At 38.0% G+C, this 18198-nt stretch overlaps 1 protein-coding gene across 1 annotated transcript in view; it reads left to right on the top strand.

The window, feature by feature from the left end:
* rab3da (RAB3D, member RAS oncogene family, a) overlaps positions 1-17695 on the top strand; it is a 32779-nt gene extending 15084 nt beyond the window's left edge. Inside the window, exons 3-5 of the mRNA XM_063009750.1 lie at positions 5957-6075; positions 6789-6913; positions 16339-17695. Of these exons, the coding sequence (XP_062865820.1) occupies positions 5957-6075; positions 6789-6913; positions 16339-16526 (432 nt within the window). The 3' untranslated portion in view covers positions 16527-17695. The remainder of the gene's footprint in view (positions 1-5956; positions 6076-6788; positions 6914-16338) is intronic.
* Positions 17696-18198: the final 503 nt, after the last annotated feature.

The raw sequence follows: 18198 nt of genomic DNA, 5'->3' as shown, positions 1-18198 counted from the left end.
CCTGAAACTGCCTGTAGTTAAGAGCATTAGCTTTAATGAAATTAACACAGGACACGAGGATTTTCATAACGAAATCCCACAGTGGCTGCGGTCACTCATGTCTCTATTGATGCGCCAATCACTCCCCTCATGCTTGGAGCGCCACCCGTTGGATCGCTGCCGTATAATCTACTGAGACTCCTTTGTTATTTTTTCCCCATTTATAATACTGTGAGTTCGAAGATGAACAATGGCCAGACAACATGTATTGCTGCTGTGGTTAAAGGGACCGGTCAAATTAAAGCATCGGGCCGTAGTTTGATGACCCCTGGCTTAAAGGATAAAGCTGCATGCACTTCCTGCTCCTAAAACAAAAGATATTACAGCCACTTACAATAGTTAAAACTTTCCTGGTTTGTTCTTGTGTGTTTTGAATTACTAATGTGTGTATAGAAACACATAAACACATATACATAGTGTAGTGGTGGCAATAATAACCCTGATCAGAGATTCTTTATGCTAAAACATGATGACTTATTTAAAATATGTTTTCTATATAGTGAAAATCCAAATATGCAGAAATCAAGAGCAATGTTTACTTTATTCTTCACTTGATTCGTTCAAGGTCATGTGCAGTGTTGGATGTGTTTGTACCATTAGTGTTTGTAACCTATAAACACAACTGATGAATATATTGAGCCATATTACCTATATATTGTCTTTAATGTGAAATAATCCAACCAGTTAGATAAAGTTTAGCATTTCCAAAATAAAATAATTTTATTGTTATGCTGGACAATGTTTTTCTGTAATAGTACTTAGCATCAGCTGACATTTACCATCCAAAACGACATTTGCGCTTGTATCAGTGTAAGCATATAATAAATCTGACGTCTTTACTGCTTATAAGCTGATTGGAATAAAGGAGAATATTTACCTTGTCACTGGAAAATGTAGGTGGTAAAAATGGCTAGCTGATTTCCCTGCCGATGATTTCATTCTCTAAAGTCATATATTAGCTTTTAGAGCATTTTTAGGTTATAAACTCTTTCATACTCATTTATAGTCTGGATAATCTAGAATTAGCTGTCTCATCACAACAGCTTTGATCCTTTTAATGGAAACAGCTGATCTCAGGTCAGTGAAGGAAAAAGCATCTCTGGCTTACTGACACTGGCAGGAAGAAAATATGGTTTGGCTGATTAAAGTCTTAAACTGCTAATTGCTATACAATGTTGAACTAGACAGCTAAAAAGAGCAGTGTCACACTTATGCAAACACTGACCATGGTACAGTATTAAGAACAATTCTGAGAATTGGCACATAGCCAGCACTGAGAAAAAAGGCCTTATCTCTGCTATACAAAGAGTAAAAGGGGTTTTCTGTTATACAGTAATATCAGATTTTTGTGCTGTCATGGTTGAAATATTCAAAAACAAATATGACTTTTTTTGGTATTTGTGATTGATTGACCTTGTCAACAGTGTATTTCCTTTTCCACCAAGATCCTAATCCGAATAAAGCTCTTACTCTTTCCTTGGTGTCAGCCATAGGCTTGTGCCCAAATATTATTAAAAAAAATGAAGCCTTGGCACTATGGTTGCAATGTCATGCCTAGACAAAACACAATTTAAAAGGTGAAGAAGGAAAGTTTGGAGCCATCTAGGGCTCTGCTGTGCTTCTACTCATGGATTTTAGACAAGTCTTGTAGCAGCGGTCAAACTCCCAAGATTTCATTTTAAATTTCCAACACTGCCATAATTTTTCCGTGACCTGTATTTGTCTTCAGCAGCACTAAATGTGCTACCAGAGAACATTGTGCATTCCAGGATCACTGATCCTTATGTATGAGTATTAATGTTCTCAACTTAGAGCTTGGGGATAATTCCAGGGGCTTAAGGAAGAGTCCTCAAGAAAATCCAAGAACCCAAAATGCCTACGTAAATTAAAATTGTCTGTGAACAGAAGCCCAAAAATTGCAATAAGTGCTAATTTTTTCCATTTTAATGTTTTATCACTGCTTTATCCTTGTCAGGGTCACAGTGGGTCTAGTTTCACCCGAATCACTGGGTGCAATGCAGTATCACACTTCGGACAGGTCGCCAGTCTATTGCAGGGCTTAATGATAAATGTGTGACTGCAGTGCTGTTTGAGCATAATCCTCAGTCATCAAGGGAGTGGATGTGTGTGTTTCTCTACTTCATCACAATGTGTGTGATTAACACATTAAAACAGCACAGCAATGTGTGTTTGTATGCTGGTTTATTTAAGGGAGGAGACACTTGGGAGAGCAAGTGTAGTTTAACTTGGGCTTGACTCAGTACAGGATCATCAGAAAAAGTAAACACTGCACATGCCACATTATATTCTGTACCAGGTATTGATGTATAACCACACACAGTAGTTTGGGATTTCTTGGCCTTAAAGAGCAGCTAAATCTGATTTTGGGCTGAAACCCTTTAGATTTCGGAGTAAATTTCAGGTTTAGAGTTTTGAATATATGTATGTACATTGGCGGTTAAGGTGATGTCCTTTTTATGTACTTTCAGTGACAAATAAAGCTTATATAATTTATTAAACCAGTCCATCACAGGACACACACACACCTTGCTTCAATTAACCTGACTGCATGTCTTTAGACTGTGGGAGGAAACCGAAACTCCAAGAGGAAACCGACACAGACACGGGGAGAACATGCAAACTCCACACAGAAAGGGCCCAGACCGCTTCACCTAGGAATTAAATCCAGGACCTTGTTGCTGTGAGGCAACACTAAGCCACTGTGCCACCCTAACTTAATCATCATTTACTGAAAATGTGCATTAATAAATGATGCATGTTTAAAGAAATATTAATCTGCTAAGATCTTGGTTTAAATCTCAGCACTGATGTTGGCCGATCGTGTCTTTTTTTAGGGGGTGGGGTGTGGTGGCCAAAGCCCTGCAGTGATTGACACCCTGTCTTTGGTGTTCTTGCCTTGCCCCCAGTGTTTCCTGCTGTGACCCTGCCTAGGATAAAGTTGTTGATGAAAGTGTAATAGAAAAAATTATTCACTGGTTTGATTACATGAACTTATCAGCAATCTACTTTAAAAAATATTCTATTTTATAAAGTATATTTACTATTCTGTCAATACATATGGACATTCATTTTATTACCAGAATGCAAGGTCTGAAAAGAAGCAGGTTTAAACTGAAATTTGAATGAAAATACTATTTTTACAGTTTTTTGCACAGTTACAAATGACAATCCTTTGGTATGACAGTAAAAACAATGATAAAAAGGTGTCTGAAAAGTTACGTTTAAAAATATTAAAATGTTACACTGTAACAATATTTTTATTCACTGAACTACATTTAGGCCTGAAAAAATGTCCACTGTTGGATTGGCCCCGGCCTACAGTGTGACATGACATCACACCTTTATGTTCAAATAAACTTTTAAGTAAATAGCATTTTCCCCACTCAGGTGGCTATGACAACAAAAGACCACATCTGCTTCTATTTCTGTCAGCAAAGAGCACAAATCTGAGGCTAGATAAGGCACAGGCTTGTTAAAACTGGACAGTTATTAATTTAGAAAACGTTTTCTGGTGGTGGTGTAATAGTGCGTGAAATGTTTTTTTTTTGGCACATATTGCTGCCCCCAATATCACTCAAGCATTGCTACAGCCTATCTAAGTAAAGGTTGATGAAATAGCTTCAGTTATCTGTGGCTGAATATCATGAAGTGTGGAAACTGTTTCTTCGAGATTTTGCTTTGTGTTGACACGACTGCAACTCATAATTGTTGCATATTTGTGAATTTCCTGTTCTACCATGTCCCATGTTCTATCATGTTCTACTGGATTTAGATCTGGTGACTAGGCAGCCCAGTAAAGTAAACCAAACCAAGTCATGTTTATTGAAATTGATAGAGCTAGATTTAAATTGTTGCAATTGAAAATATCCAGCAAAATTAAAATATAAAAAAATTAAATATAAAAAATATATATTTCCCGCCTGTCACGAATCAAGCCTCCTTGTGCTCCTGGAGCCATGCCCCTTTCTCCAGGAGCACATGTTGGAGAAGGTTTGTTTAGGCTGTTAAGCCTATGCCTCCTCTCTTCTGATTGGACTGAAGCCAATGAACCACAGCTGCTCCTCGTTTTAGGTGAAATGCTGATGGTATTTAAGGGAGCAGCTGTGGGTTATTCGGCAGAGGCTTCTTCTCATAATTTTGGTTTGATGCTCATGTTGGATTGCCTTTTCATGCTTTTTTCATGATTTTCATGCTTGTTGTGCTTTTGGCTTTGTCATGTTCTTGTTAGATCATGTTCAGAGGTCTTGTTAAGTGTTAGTCTTGTTCATGTTTTTTGTTAGCAAGTGTAAGCTTAGCATAGGGTTTAGTATTGTTTAGGTTTATGTTTATGGTGTTTAGATTAGTATTTAGCTTAGGGCATTTATTAGTGTGTCTGGTCTTGTGCAACCTGTCTTGTGTCTTTTTGTTATTATTAAATACGTTTTTGTTAAAAAAGTTCTGTGTGTGTCCGTGTGTGTGTGTCCATGTGTGTGTGTCCGTGTGTGTGTCCGTGTGTGTGTGTGTCCGTGTGTGTTTGTCCGTGTGTGTCCGTGTGTGTCCGTGTGTGTGTGTGTGTGTCCGTGTGTGTGTGTGTCCGTGTGTGTCCGTGTGTGTCCGTGTGTGTGTCCGTCCGTCCCTCTTGTCTCGTTTAGCCAGACTGTTTACATTGCCTTAGTGTTATTTCACTTCGGCCAAACATTTGGTCTTTGTACAGCAGGACAGTGTTTATCTGATAAACATGGGCAGTGATGGGGGAAAAACACTACATGTGTTCCCTGTGTATTACTCCCATGTACATGCACATCCACATCTGTGTGGACAGATCACATCACCAGACCTTTTTTGAGGCTACAAGTTATTACACTCTGTGACTGTGTGTGTGTGTGTGTACACAGCTGGCCAAGATTATCTCTATTGAAAAAAAGCGATTGGAAGGGAGGAAGGGTTTCCATCAGCTATCCCATTATGTTCCTTTTAAATGTGCCAGGTTAACCTACCATTTATCACCAAGTGTTAGGAGTTCACAAGTTGCCCGGTTACTGCACTGACCTGTATTTACTGTATCCTCATGATAATAAGACATGTTTAAACTGTTTTAAGCTTGACATATCTTAATCAGTTGTCATTTTGTGATCATGGGATAGTGCACAATATGCAAGCAGACTGTAGATCAAAATTAAAGGTCAAACCTTATTTGCTGAAATAGTACAAAATATGAAGCCAGGGACCAACAAATATTTGTCCACAGGCTGCTTTTGACTCTTCTCTCCCTGTCCCTTCCCCCAATCCTGGCTAAACTTTGGAAACACATGACATTTAAAAATAAATATGTGACGGATACAATAGGTGTGACTGGCAGTGGCATCTCTGGCACAGAAAGCCTGGTGGGGCACAATAAACTCTGAATGGGCAGCATCCGATTCGTGAGTAAAACTGCACACGAACCTTGCTCAAAGAATCCAAACACAAACAAACCTCATCAATGAAGTCACAAATACACATATTAACGTAAAGCAGGTGTTAGCAGTGGAGACCAGAATATAAGTGACATCACCAATAACGGCATTTCATCTCACACAACTGGTTTATTATCGTCTCATAGAGCATCATATTACAAATCCAAAATTGTAAATCAATATATGATCATTGTGGTCTACAACTGTAATAACATGTCCAAAGCAACATTTAAAAGAAGACAAACCCCACACTTTCCATGCCTTAACCTACAACCAAAAAAGAAAATTTTTAAAAAATATAGAATATCACCTGGTTTTTGATGCTCAGTGGAAAGTCTTTATATGGCAAGAATGAAGCAGATTAGGAAAAGGTCCCTCATATGAAATACAATTATATAACATGTTGCTGCAGTCAGTGTTTGTAGTTAATGTGTCCCTAATTTTGTACAAATGTTTTGTAGGACACTGCAGGTCAGGAAAGGTATCGAACCATCACCACAGCTTACTACAGAGGAGCAATGGGCTTCTTGCTTATGTACGACATCACCAACCAGGAGTCGTTCTATGCTGTACAGGACTGGTGAGGTCATAATGTATTAATTTATAATTTACAGTTTAAGTTATAGAAAGACTGTTCTATTTACATTTTCAAGATGAGCTTTGAATCAGATCAACAATAAAATAAATCTGCTGAAACCCTGTAAAAATATAGGAAGAAGACCCCAACCAACAAAAATCAATAGTTGCAACAAAATTGGCAGTCGTAGCCTAGCGGGTAAGCGGTTAAGGTTTGGACTAGTAATCAGAAGGTTGTTGGTTTAAACCCCACCACTGCCAGGTTGCCACTGTTGGGCCCTTGAGCAAGGCCCTTAACCCTTAATTGCTTAGACTGTATTCTGTAAGTTGCTTTGGATAAAAGTGTCTGCTAAATGCTGAAAATGTGAATGTTGCTGTTAAACCCTATGCTAAGTTTATATTTGTATCAAGTTCCAAACCAACAAAACCAAGTGCTTTCTTCAAGTTACATCATAAAAAATATGTGCTTTAAAAAGCGTCATAAATTTTTGTGAACATTATTAACAAAGAATAAAAATCTAACATGACCAAAGTCCTCAACCCTCAATTACTTGCATTGTATACTGTGACAGATGTAAGTCGCTTTGGATAAAAGCGTTTGCATCATGCTGTAAATGTAACCTGAATGTGCAACACCTACAACCGCAAAACTAACACTACCTGCTGTAGTAATGTCTTAGCCTGTATAAGATTAGTCTAACTTTGTGTATGTTCCAGGGCAACTCAGATTAAGACTTACTCATGGGACAATGCTCAGGTAATTCTGGTGGGTAATAAATGTGACTTGGAGGATGACAGACTGGTGGCCACAGAAGATGGACAGAGACTAGCTAATGAGTTGGGTGAGTTTTATGGAAATGGAAATTGAAAAGTAAAGAAAATGTATTATTCTTAAATCTTCCTGTTTGTCAAAAATGCTTCTATTTCCACTCTCTCTCTCTCTCTCTCTCTCTCTCTCTGGTGCATGCTGGGAGGTGTGTGTGAGGGGCGCGTGGAAAGAGCGTGTGTGAGAGCGACTGTTTACCTTTTTGGTTTTTTCACTTTCACGGTGTATCACTTTATAATTAATAAATATTTGCAAATAGTTTTTTTTAAATAAACAAGTGTATCACAAACTTTGATAAACTTTGTCCTGTGTGAGTGGGGTGAAGCCCCGTGGCGGAGTGACATGGCGGAGCTCCGTGGAGACGGGGCTGAGCCGCTCTCACTCCGCCACGGTGTGCGGTGCGTCCCGAGCCCCGAGATCACAGTAAAGCAGGTCGTTATCGCAATGGGGGGAATAATCGGGAACAAAAACATGGTGGCCGCATCACGGATGAATAAAGCGGTCGTAGTGTTTGTTAGTCAGCGGAGGCTTGTGGATCAGCTGGTGGAACATGGAATCACGGTAAGTGATGAGTTTATTATTGTTTCACCGCTGGTATCTACAACAAGCCGGGTCACAATCTCAAACTGTCCACCTTTTATTGCAAACGAGATGATAGAGCGTGAACTTACACGCTATGGTAAAATAGTGGCATAAGAAATGTGCACCTGAACTATGAGGAGACAGACCTTGGGCAGATGGTGTCATTCAGGAGAACTGTGCTCATGGTTCTGGAAAAAGTACGGTGGCCGAGAAGTGCAAAACAAATTTACATTTCAGAAAACAAAATTACAAAAAAACAAATTTACAACGAAAGCAAAAACAAATTTACAAGTGTTTGGGTACCCAGTGTTTGTACATTTGTTTTGGCATATGTAAAAGTGTTTCAGCACTTGTAAATTTGTTTTCGGCATATGTAATTTTGTTTTCTAGAATGTTAATTTGTTTTGCACTTCTCGGCCGCACATTTGTGACGGAAAAGGTAGGGACAATAACACCGGAAGTGCGTGTTGCTTACCTGCTGTCAATCAAACTGTTTGTCAGCGGTAAAGTGAACGGAGTTTGTGATGGTGACGATAAACAAGGTTTTGTCTAGTTTGTGGAAATCATTTTATCCAGTTGACCCGCTATTGTTTTTCTTGTGGAAAGTTATTAGATTGTGCAGATGTTTAGACGTGGCGTGTGCATCTCTATCTACTGTCCGCTCTTCTAAACATCTAAGGAATTCCCACAAGGAAAACAAAAGCAAAATAATGAAAGTAATTAACACAAAATGGACAAAACATTGTTTATTCGGGACGGAACATTTGATACCGAGGCTTGTTGAAGCTTGTTTCACTTTTGTAACAGTGGACTCAGTGTATCGGAGCTTATATTAAAGCAGCATGTGCGGGACTGATGAAGCTTTGGCGCTGTGTTTTATCTCACTCACTATATAAGAGACAATCAAACCAGGGTTACCCACCGTCCTGTAACATACAGAATCCTTCTTTATCTGGAGACTAAACGCCGCGTTCTGTATTGAACTGATACGTGCTTTGTTCCGTATTTTTATCAATGGGAGACAGAGTGATGTGTATAAAAACAGAAGGAAACTGTTGTTTAATTAATTATATTAAGTAGTGTTCACTTTTATTCTTAGTAACGCGGTGTGTGCGTAACATAACCTGTTTAATACACCGCTGTATGAGTGCAGATGAAGCCTCATTTAAGCTTTTGAAGCTTTTTTCCTGATTGTGCTGAAAATACCTGGGGGGGGGGCACCTTACACAGTCATGAGAACAAAGGTTTTATTTATGGTGTTTAACATTTATTATTTTTATTCTTTATAATAATAAGTCAGAACCATATTTTAGGCAAAACAACGCACTCTGCCCACTGCGCTACTCATACAGCGGTGTATTAAACAGGTTATGCTGCTATAACCAGCGCGCACACACCGTTACTAAGAATAAAAGTGAACACTACTTAATATAATTCATTAAACAGCAGTTTCCTTCTGTTTTTATACACATCACACTGTCTCCCATTGATAAAAATACAGAACAAAGCGTCCTGTATCAGTTCAATATAGAACGCGGCGTTTAGTCTCCAGATAAAGAAGGATTCTGTATTTTACAGGACGGTGGGTAACCCTGGTTTGATTGTCTCTTATATAGTGAGTGAGATAAAACACAGCGCCAAAGCTTCATCAGTCCCGCACATGCTGCTTTAATATAAGCTCCGATACACTGAGTCCACTGTTACAAAAGTGAAACAAGCTTTAAAGCCTCGGTATCAAATGTTCCGTCCCTAATAAACAATGTTTTGTCCATTTTGTGTTAATTACTTTCATTATTTCGCTTTTGTTTTCCTTGTGGGAATTCCTTAGATGTTTAGAAGAGCGGACAGTAGATAGAGATGCACACGCCACGTCTAAACATCTGCACAATCTAATAACTTTCCACAAGAAAAACAATAGCGGGTCAACTGGATAAAATGATTTCCACAAACTAGACAAAACCTTGTTTATCGTCACCATCACAAACTCCGTTCACTTTACCGCTGACAAACAGTTTGATTGACAGCTGGTAAGCAACACGCACTTCCGGTGTTACTGTACCTACCTTTTCCGTCAGAAATATGCGTCCGAGAAGTGCAAAACAAATTAACATTTTAGAAAACAAAATTACATATGCCGAAAACAAATTTACAAGTGCTGAAACACTTTTACATATGCCAAAACAAATTTACAAACACTGGGTACCCAAACACTTGTAAATTTGTTTTTGCTTTCATTGTAAATTTGTTTTTGTTTTTTTGTAATTTTGTTTTCTGAAATGTAAATTTGTGTTGCACTTCTCGGCCACCGTAAAAAAGAACCCATTTTAGACATTTCATTCAGAGTAAAGCATGAAGGTAGATCCTTCATGCTGTATGCCAGTACTGGAAACATGAAATGTTTTGAGTGTGGAGATCTAGGGCATTTAAAAACCAGATGCCCACACAGAGTTGAAACAAGGGCCACAGAGGCAGGGCCTAGCACTGCACAGGCGGAAGATGGGTCAAAGCCCAAACAAAGTAAGCAGAATGCCTGGCAGGGTGTGAACTGCACTACTGAGCAGAACACTGCTCAAGGTGTAAATCACACAGGGAGAGGAGCTGAAATTTCTCCTTCCCCCTCTGTATTTGGAGCTAAAGTTCTGAATAAGCAGACAGTGGGTTCTACTGGGTCCGAAGCTCAGAGCAACTCATCTGAGTTCGAGAGTTCTTCAGTGAAGGCCTCTATGTCTGGAAGTACTCAAGATATTAGCAATGTTGAAAATGCGGCAGGGGTTGCAAATAATGCTGATGACAATAGAAATTTTTTATGCATAGACAGGTTGAAAATAACAATGAAATAGAAAATGTGACAAATAGTTTTAAAACTGGTAATAATGACTCTGGAATTGTGAATACTAATGTTAACTGTGGAAATGACTCTGTGGAAAGTGAGGTGGTGGTCAGGGAAGTCACGAGTGGACCCCCCTCTCAGTATGACTTTCAAGGTTTAGAATATTTCATAAAACCTGACCAAACTGATACTCAATCTGAGATAATGGAGGATGACGCCGCTTCAGATATCTCAGAGGCTGTATCACTCCCTGGGACGGACCAAAAGCTTTATTCAGTAAATGAGTTAAACGAGTTTTTGGATGACACTTTTGGGAAAACAGTAGAAGTTATGGAATTTTTTCCAGATGTCAAAAAATTCATAAAATCTGTTGAAAAAGCAAGACAGAGTGCAACAATGGCTGAACTGAGTCAGCAGAAGAGATATAGACTAAGAAAGTTTGTGACAAAGCTGCGGAAAGAAATGAAAGAAACAAAGGAATCTTGCTAAAATGATGGGTTTTAAATCACACAATATGGCTTTTATCTTCCCTTTTACTGTCTTCTTCTGTTCTCTTTTTTATCTCTATCTTATCTCCATGGATAAGTTGCGTGTAGGAACTATAAACATTAATGGAGGTAGGGACAGAAATAAACAGGCTATAATATCAGAAATTATAAAACAAAAAAATCTAGATATAGTTTTCCTACAGGAAACACATAGTGATAAGAAAAATGAAGCAGAGTTAAAATTGTTCTGGGAGGATAAATTTTCTTTTTTAAGTCATGGATCAAATTTTACTGCTGGCGTTGCCATTTTAATATCTAAGAAACAAAGTTTAACTAAGACTGCAGTTTTAGAAATTGAGCGAGGCCGCATTTTAATGATAAAAACAAAAATCAGAGATACAGCTTTCCTTTTAATAAACGTTTATATGCCTAATCTGGGAGCAGATAGAATAAAAAGTCTGGATAAACTTAAAGAAAAATTGAAACAGGAAAAAAATAATGCTATAGTTGTGATGGGAGGGGATTGGAATTGCACTTGTGATTTTACAAAAGATCGTATTGGAGAAGAACCTCATTTCAATTCATTAAAGCTTTTAAATACATTAATCAAAGCTTAGGGACTCGTAGACCCTTGGAGGTAGCAGAACCCCGATGTCAAACAATACACATGGATGAAAATAACAGAAAATAGAGTAAGCGCTGCAAGACTGGATCGCTTTTATATTTGTAAAGAAGATAGGAACAAGTTTTTTAACAATTGTTTTTACCCGAGTGGATTTTCTGACCATCAGTTAGTAACAATAGATATTAATATGTTGGAGAAGGTGAAACCAACACCACTTTGGCGCTTTGACACAAAACTATTACAGGATGAACATTTTTATAATAATTTTAAGATCTTTTGGGAAAAATGGAAATTAGACCAAAGCAATTATGAGAGTCTAGCTACGTGGTGGGAGTTAGGAAAAACCAACATTAGAATTTTCTGTCAACAATATGTGGATCAGAAAAAAACAATCGGAAAAAAATACATTAGCTGACTTAGAGCGAGAAATTAAAGCACTAGAAAATGAAATAATTCAGTGATGACACAGAAAAAACCAGGAGCTGGAAGGAGAAAAAGAAAGCACTTGGTTTTTATCTTCATGAACAAGCAAAGCGAGCTCTAACTCGGGTCAGATACTCCAGTATTAAAGACATGGATGCTCCAACATCTTACTTTTTTAATCTAAACCGAGGAGGAAGGTCACAGAACCAAATGCTGCACCTAAAACATCCAAATGGACTTTTAACCACAAACATGAATGAAATGAGAAGCATTGCATTGAATTTTTATTCGGAACTCTACTCGGTGGACATTACAGATCCAATCTGTAGAGATGAACTGCTACAGGACTTACCAAGACTGAGCCCATCACAAGCTGAAGAACTGGAGGAAAACATAGATTTTAATGAACTTTCCGAGGTTGTACAACAGCTATCTTCAGGACGTGCTGCTGGAATCGATGGTCTTAATGCTGAATTTTATAAAGCTTTCTGGGGTATAATAGGAAAAGATTTACATGATGTTTTTATCTGGTCTTTTAATAATGGACGGCTTCCGGTCAGCTGTACAAGAGCAGTTTTATCTCTTTTACCAAAAAAATTGGAGACCTGTAGCACTTTAATGCACAGATTATAAATTTTTATCAAAAGTTTTATCTAACAGACTTAAAACATACATTGAGGTTTTAATTCATACAGATCAGACATACTGTGTACCAGGACGATGCATAATGGACAATATTTTCCTTGTTCGGGATATTTTTGATCTGTGTCGAATGAAACCTAAAAGCCTCGGATTATTATCTATTGATCATACATATCTTTTTAAATCTCTTGAAGCTTTTGGTTTTAATAATCAGTTTTTAGCATGGATAAAACTTTTATATTCCGGTGCTGTAGCGTTACTGAAAATAGGGGGAGGACTTAGTTGTCCTGTTGAGCTGCAGCGTGGTATAAGGCAAGGATGTCCACTATCAGGCCAGCTCTACAGCCTGGCTATTGAACCCTTATTACAAAGATTAAGAGTTGAAATGCAAGGTCTCAGTATGTGTGGTTCACAAAAAAAGCTTGTTTTGTCAGCTTATGCTGATGTCACAGTATTCATAACAAGACAAGATGACGTCCAAGCTCTGACTAACTGTCTTAATAAATATACAGCAGCATCATCGGCAAAAGTAAATTGAAATAAATCGGAATCTGCTCTTGTAGGGCCGTGGCAAAATCAAGAGCCACCGGTCTTACCTGAAAACCTACAGTGGGGTAGAAGAGGAATTAAATATTTGGGAGTATTCTTAGGAACAGAAGAATACCAGGACAAAAACTGGGAAGGAGTGATCGAAAATGTGGAGGAAAAACTCTCTTGATGGACCTGGATCCTTCCCCAGCTATCTTATAGGGGAAGAGTGCTCATCACAAACAACCTGGTGGCATCAATGTTGTGGCACAAACTTGTAGCCCTGGAACTGCCAGATTGCCTTATAAGAGAAATACAGAAGAAACTTGTCAAGTTTTTTTGGAGTGGACAGCACTGGACCCTGGCTCCTGTATTATATCTGTCTCGACAGGAAGGAGGGCAGGGTCTAATCGACCTTCCTAGCCGCATAAAGGCCTTCAGATTACAAACAGCCCAAAGATTCTTATATACTGAGGGACTTGCATGGAATGTAACAGCATGCCAACTGTTACAGCGCGTGGAAAATGCCGGATATGATAAACATCTATTCGTACAAGAACTGAAAGTTATGAGACTGACCCAAACCTCCAGCTTTTATCAGTCAGTTTTAAAAGCATGGTCATCTGTGCTCAAGAGCACTAGAGCTGTAATACATCCACTCTTTTGTATTAATGAAGAACCGCTGTTTTTTAACCCGATGCTACAGACAGAGATGTTGCGATCCTACAGTATACGCCACAGTTTTCTCAAAGCTGGACTTAACAAGATCGGCAGCCTAAGGGCCGGTGGAACCTGGAAGCCCATAAGCATGCTGAGCACCGAAACAAAGATCAGGTCCAGCCGTCTGCTACAAAGAATGATGAGAGAGGTGATTACATCTCTACCACCAACCTTCAGACAGGCTCTGGAGGAAGAGGAGGAAGAACGTTGTGAACCATTCCCCTCTCTCCTTATCTCAGCAGCAATAGAAAACCAACCTGAGGGAGGGTCATTACTGTCATCAAACACTCCGGAACTTACAGACTTGGAAAGTGCCTCCAAAAAAGCTTTATATATGGTGAGTGTAAATGTACTGCACCAGAATTCTCTTACAGGGGTAAAAGAATCTGGCTGGGTGAGTCTGTTGCCATCAGGATCTTCCCCAAAAAGATGCTGGAGGACACTGTATAAACCTCCAATAGAGAAGCGTACTGCTGACCTACAGTGGAGGATTGTACATAAAGCAATAGCTACCAATCGACATGTCGCTCACCTCAACCCTGCTATATCAACGTCATGTATTTTCTGTGGAAAGGAGGAAACCATTGACCATCTATTTCTAAGATGCCCTAGACTTAAAACCATGCTCCAGACAATCACATCCTGGTTGTCAGGCCTCGAGGTCCTGCTGATGGACAATCTTTTTATTTTTGGACCAATATATCATAAAAGTAAAAAAGAGAAAATTTGTCTGATCAATTTTATACTGGGTCAAGCAAAGCTAGCCATTTGGCTAACTAGAAAAAATAAACTGAAAGGAACAGGAACTGTGAACGCTGACACAATGCTAAAAACTCTGATCAAAATCAGACTAAGAATTGAGTTTTCTTATTTTAAATTAATAAACAAACTTCAGGACTTCTGCTCAATTTGGGCTCAGGACAAAGTTTTATGCTCCTTTGATGATGATGGTTTAATTTGGTGTTTTTAATAGAATTCTGTCGGAATTATGAGATGTGTGGTTTTTTAGAATTAATATATGATATACATGATGCTTTTATATTTTCAAGAACCCATTTTTTTAAATCATGGTGATGCACAGAAAAGTGGTTACATAATATAATTCTATGTGTATTTATTATTATTTTTCTTGGTATCTCAAATAAGATAATGCTTTTATAAATTGTATTATTTCAATGGAATAATAAATGATCTTAAAAGTCAAAAGTCTCTCTCTCTCTCCCTCCCTCCCTCCCTCTCAATGGCATTTACATTTCACATTTCAGCTGCAGAATGTTTGGCAAAGGAGTGGTCCTTCTCCATGACTAAGAAATAAAACACTGCTGATGAGGCAAGTGTATAAGCCAACACAAGGCCTGAAACACTTAGCTAAATATTTTAGGTACTATCCCCAGAGACCTGGTAACACCTAACAATGCCCATATAGTAGTTTGAGGATACCTATCAATGATAAACCTTTTTTTAATGCATTTCACTTTAGTCATTTCCAGTTTACTTGCAATTTCTCTACTGCTTGCACCACCCAAATGCTGACTGAGGAGGGCCGCAGACTAGCACCCATCCCTTCTGACGTGTGCAGTCATCAACCTTTTCTTTTACACCAGACAGTGGTGGATTCCCCACACCATTCTTGCTTGTGCCTGTACCAGATGTGGAGGGCACATTTGCAGAGAAAATTAGGAGAAACCCCATCTAACCACCCCTCCCTCAGACACAGCCAGTTGTGTCTTTTGGCCAGGTTGGTGGCACCTCTGCGATTCAAACTTGAGAGCTTAAGGTTTTTGCTGTGGTGAACTGGTGTATTAGACCACTGCTCCACATAAAACAGCCCTTATATACATTTTTAACAACATTGTTCAACCTCAGTTGCAAAAAGTTGTGACAGTGAAATACAGGTTAATCTGTTTTTAACTAAAAAAAGAAAATGGATAAAATTAAATCAAAATTTGTTTATTAAAATGGTTATTTTAAATTTGATGGCTGCAACATGTTCCAAAAAATTGGGACAGGGGTATGTTTACCATTGAGTTACATTACCTTTTCTTTTAACACTGTTTTGTAATCATCTGGGAACTAGTAAACCAATTGTTGTAATTTTTGTCTAAAAAAAAGTCTAAAAAAAGCTATATTTTTAGTGACCTCAATCACAACCTGTAAATAATTAAATATAGCTCTATATTTTGTACAAATATTTCCCATTTCTTAACATTATTTTGGTGTAAAACTAACAAGTGGTGGAGGCGTTTGGGAGGCACAGCAGTCTAATGTACTGAGATCAGAGTCTGAATCTTAGCTCTGCTAAAAGTGCGAGTGTGTCTTCCTATGATGTATTGATACAGAGTGCCATTTGTGTTATAATTGTTCTGAGTGTTTTTCTGCTGCTGGCCTTGTAAAGCTGTGTAAAGTGATTATTAAAAATAACCAATTAATGAAATAATAACCAAATAACCAATAAATAAATGAATTAACAGTTTGCAAAAAAGTGATTAGGTCTGACATATGTGCTGTGTGTGTGTGTGTGTGTGTGTGTGTGTGTGTGTGTGTGTGTGTGTGTGTGTGTGTGTGTGTGTGTGTGTGTGTGTGTGTGTGTGTGTGGTTTTCAGGCTTCCAGTTTTTTGAGGCGAGCGCTAAAGACAACATTAATGTGAAGCAGGTCTTTGACCGGCTAGTTGATGTCATCTGTGACAAAATGAACGAGAGCATGGATGGACAACCCAGCCCAATGGCTAATCACAATGGACCCAACCTACAAGAAGCGCCTCCTGCCGGCCAGAGTGGCTGCTCATGTTAATAATCTCTCTCTCTCTCTCTCTCTCTCTCTCTCTCTCTCTCTCTCTCTCTCTCTCTCTCTCTCACACTCTCTCTCTATCGCTTTCTCATACACACACACACACACAAAAACTGTTTCACAAATACTGTATCACATTCGTCAGCAGTTTTATTCTGCCCTGCCACAGATTCTATTTTCTTTCACTGAATGAGGAATGGAAGATCATTGACATTTTCATATTCATCAAACCCTATGCATGGGGGTATAGTAACAAAACAGATGTTTCCCTATCCTTATATTTTAAACAGTTAAACTGAATTTTCATTTTGTCTCTGTTTTATCTAAATTTGTCAGTTTGGTCAGAATAAAGCAAGACTATTTAATAAGCACCATGTGGTCCAAATTCAAAATGTATGTAAATTTTGATTGCTCTTTAATTGATTAAATACTTAAACATAGTACATGTCAGGTAAATCCATCCAATGAACATATTTGAGTCACATGATCATTCACAAAATCCAAATATTGATAATCAAATAGAATAATAAAAAAAATATTGGTTAATCATACACCTGACTATTATCCTACAAAATCCCCGATTTTGTGCAAGTGTAACTAACTAGAATAATTAATGCTGCTTTGAAGGCAAGGGGTGGTCACACCAAATTTTGATTTGGACTACTCTTTTAAACAAGGGGTTTCTACTTTACCTCTCACACAACTGGTTAATGTAAAAACACTAAACTTTTTATTTTATTAGGGAAACCTTTCCATTTCTCATGTTAAACATATTTTACATCGTAGCTGCAAAGGAAATAATTCATATGTGCATAATTACCTAACCGCTGAGAGACAGAAGGTATTGAGTAGATGTAAATACATTTAACTGACGATCAATAAAAAGACATTAGTCATTATCACCACTGAGTTTAGGAATGACATTTAGGTATAGGGTGCTCAGGTGGTGCAGTGGTAAATCACACTAACCCACTACTGGGGTTTAAATCAGCCAGTCTGGCGTTTACACAGACATTATTGGCTATGTCTGGGGGAAACGTTTTTTTATTTTTTTTATTAATTTATTATATTAATCATGCAGATTTCATTATTGCTGCTGTTCTGTCAGTATCTTAGTGTACCCCTGCAGCCTTCCGTTCTTTGAAAAGAAAATAAACTGATGTTAAAACTCATGGACTTTATTTTTCTTTATTGTTGTTTAGCAGTGTGATATTAAACTGTAAATGTGGTCTTATATCACTGTTATTCATGGTCAATTTCAGGTTTACACTTAACCATGTCATGGGGTGGGGGGCGTTCTAATTGTAAGGACCTGTGACTGACAGGGGCCCTAAATATTAGTACATTAGGCATTTTTTTTATATTAATTTATTGAACTATTATCATTAATAGAACATTTTAGTTTTAAATGAACCTTTTCCTTTATTGTTTAGCAAATAGTTAACATCAAGAGTGAATTTTACCATGAAATGACATTTAAACTGTGAAATATGACCACTTTTCCTATCTAAAGTATCTGACTTGCATTAAACATTGAATTCTGCATGTTGCATACATGTCTGCACAGTGTCATGGTTGACTATAGATATGACTGAATTTACTATAGAGCTGTTCTAATATAAGAAAAGAAAAAATAACTGCCAGTCACACATAAAGAAGGGCTTTAAGCAAACCA

Source organism: Trichomycterus rosablanca, chromosome 15, assembly GCF_030014385.1.
Source record: "Trichomycterus rosablanca isolate fTriRos1 chromosome 15, fTriRos1.hap1, whole genome shotgun sequence".
Lineage (NCBI taxonomy): Eukaryota > Metazoa > Chordata > Actinopteri > Siluriformes > Trichomycteridae > Trichomycterus > Trichomycterus rosablanca.
This window is presented reverse-complemented; position numbering and strand designations above follow the sequence as displayed.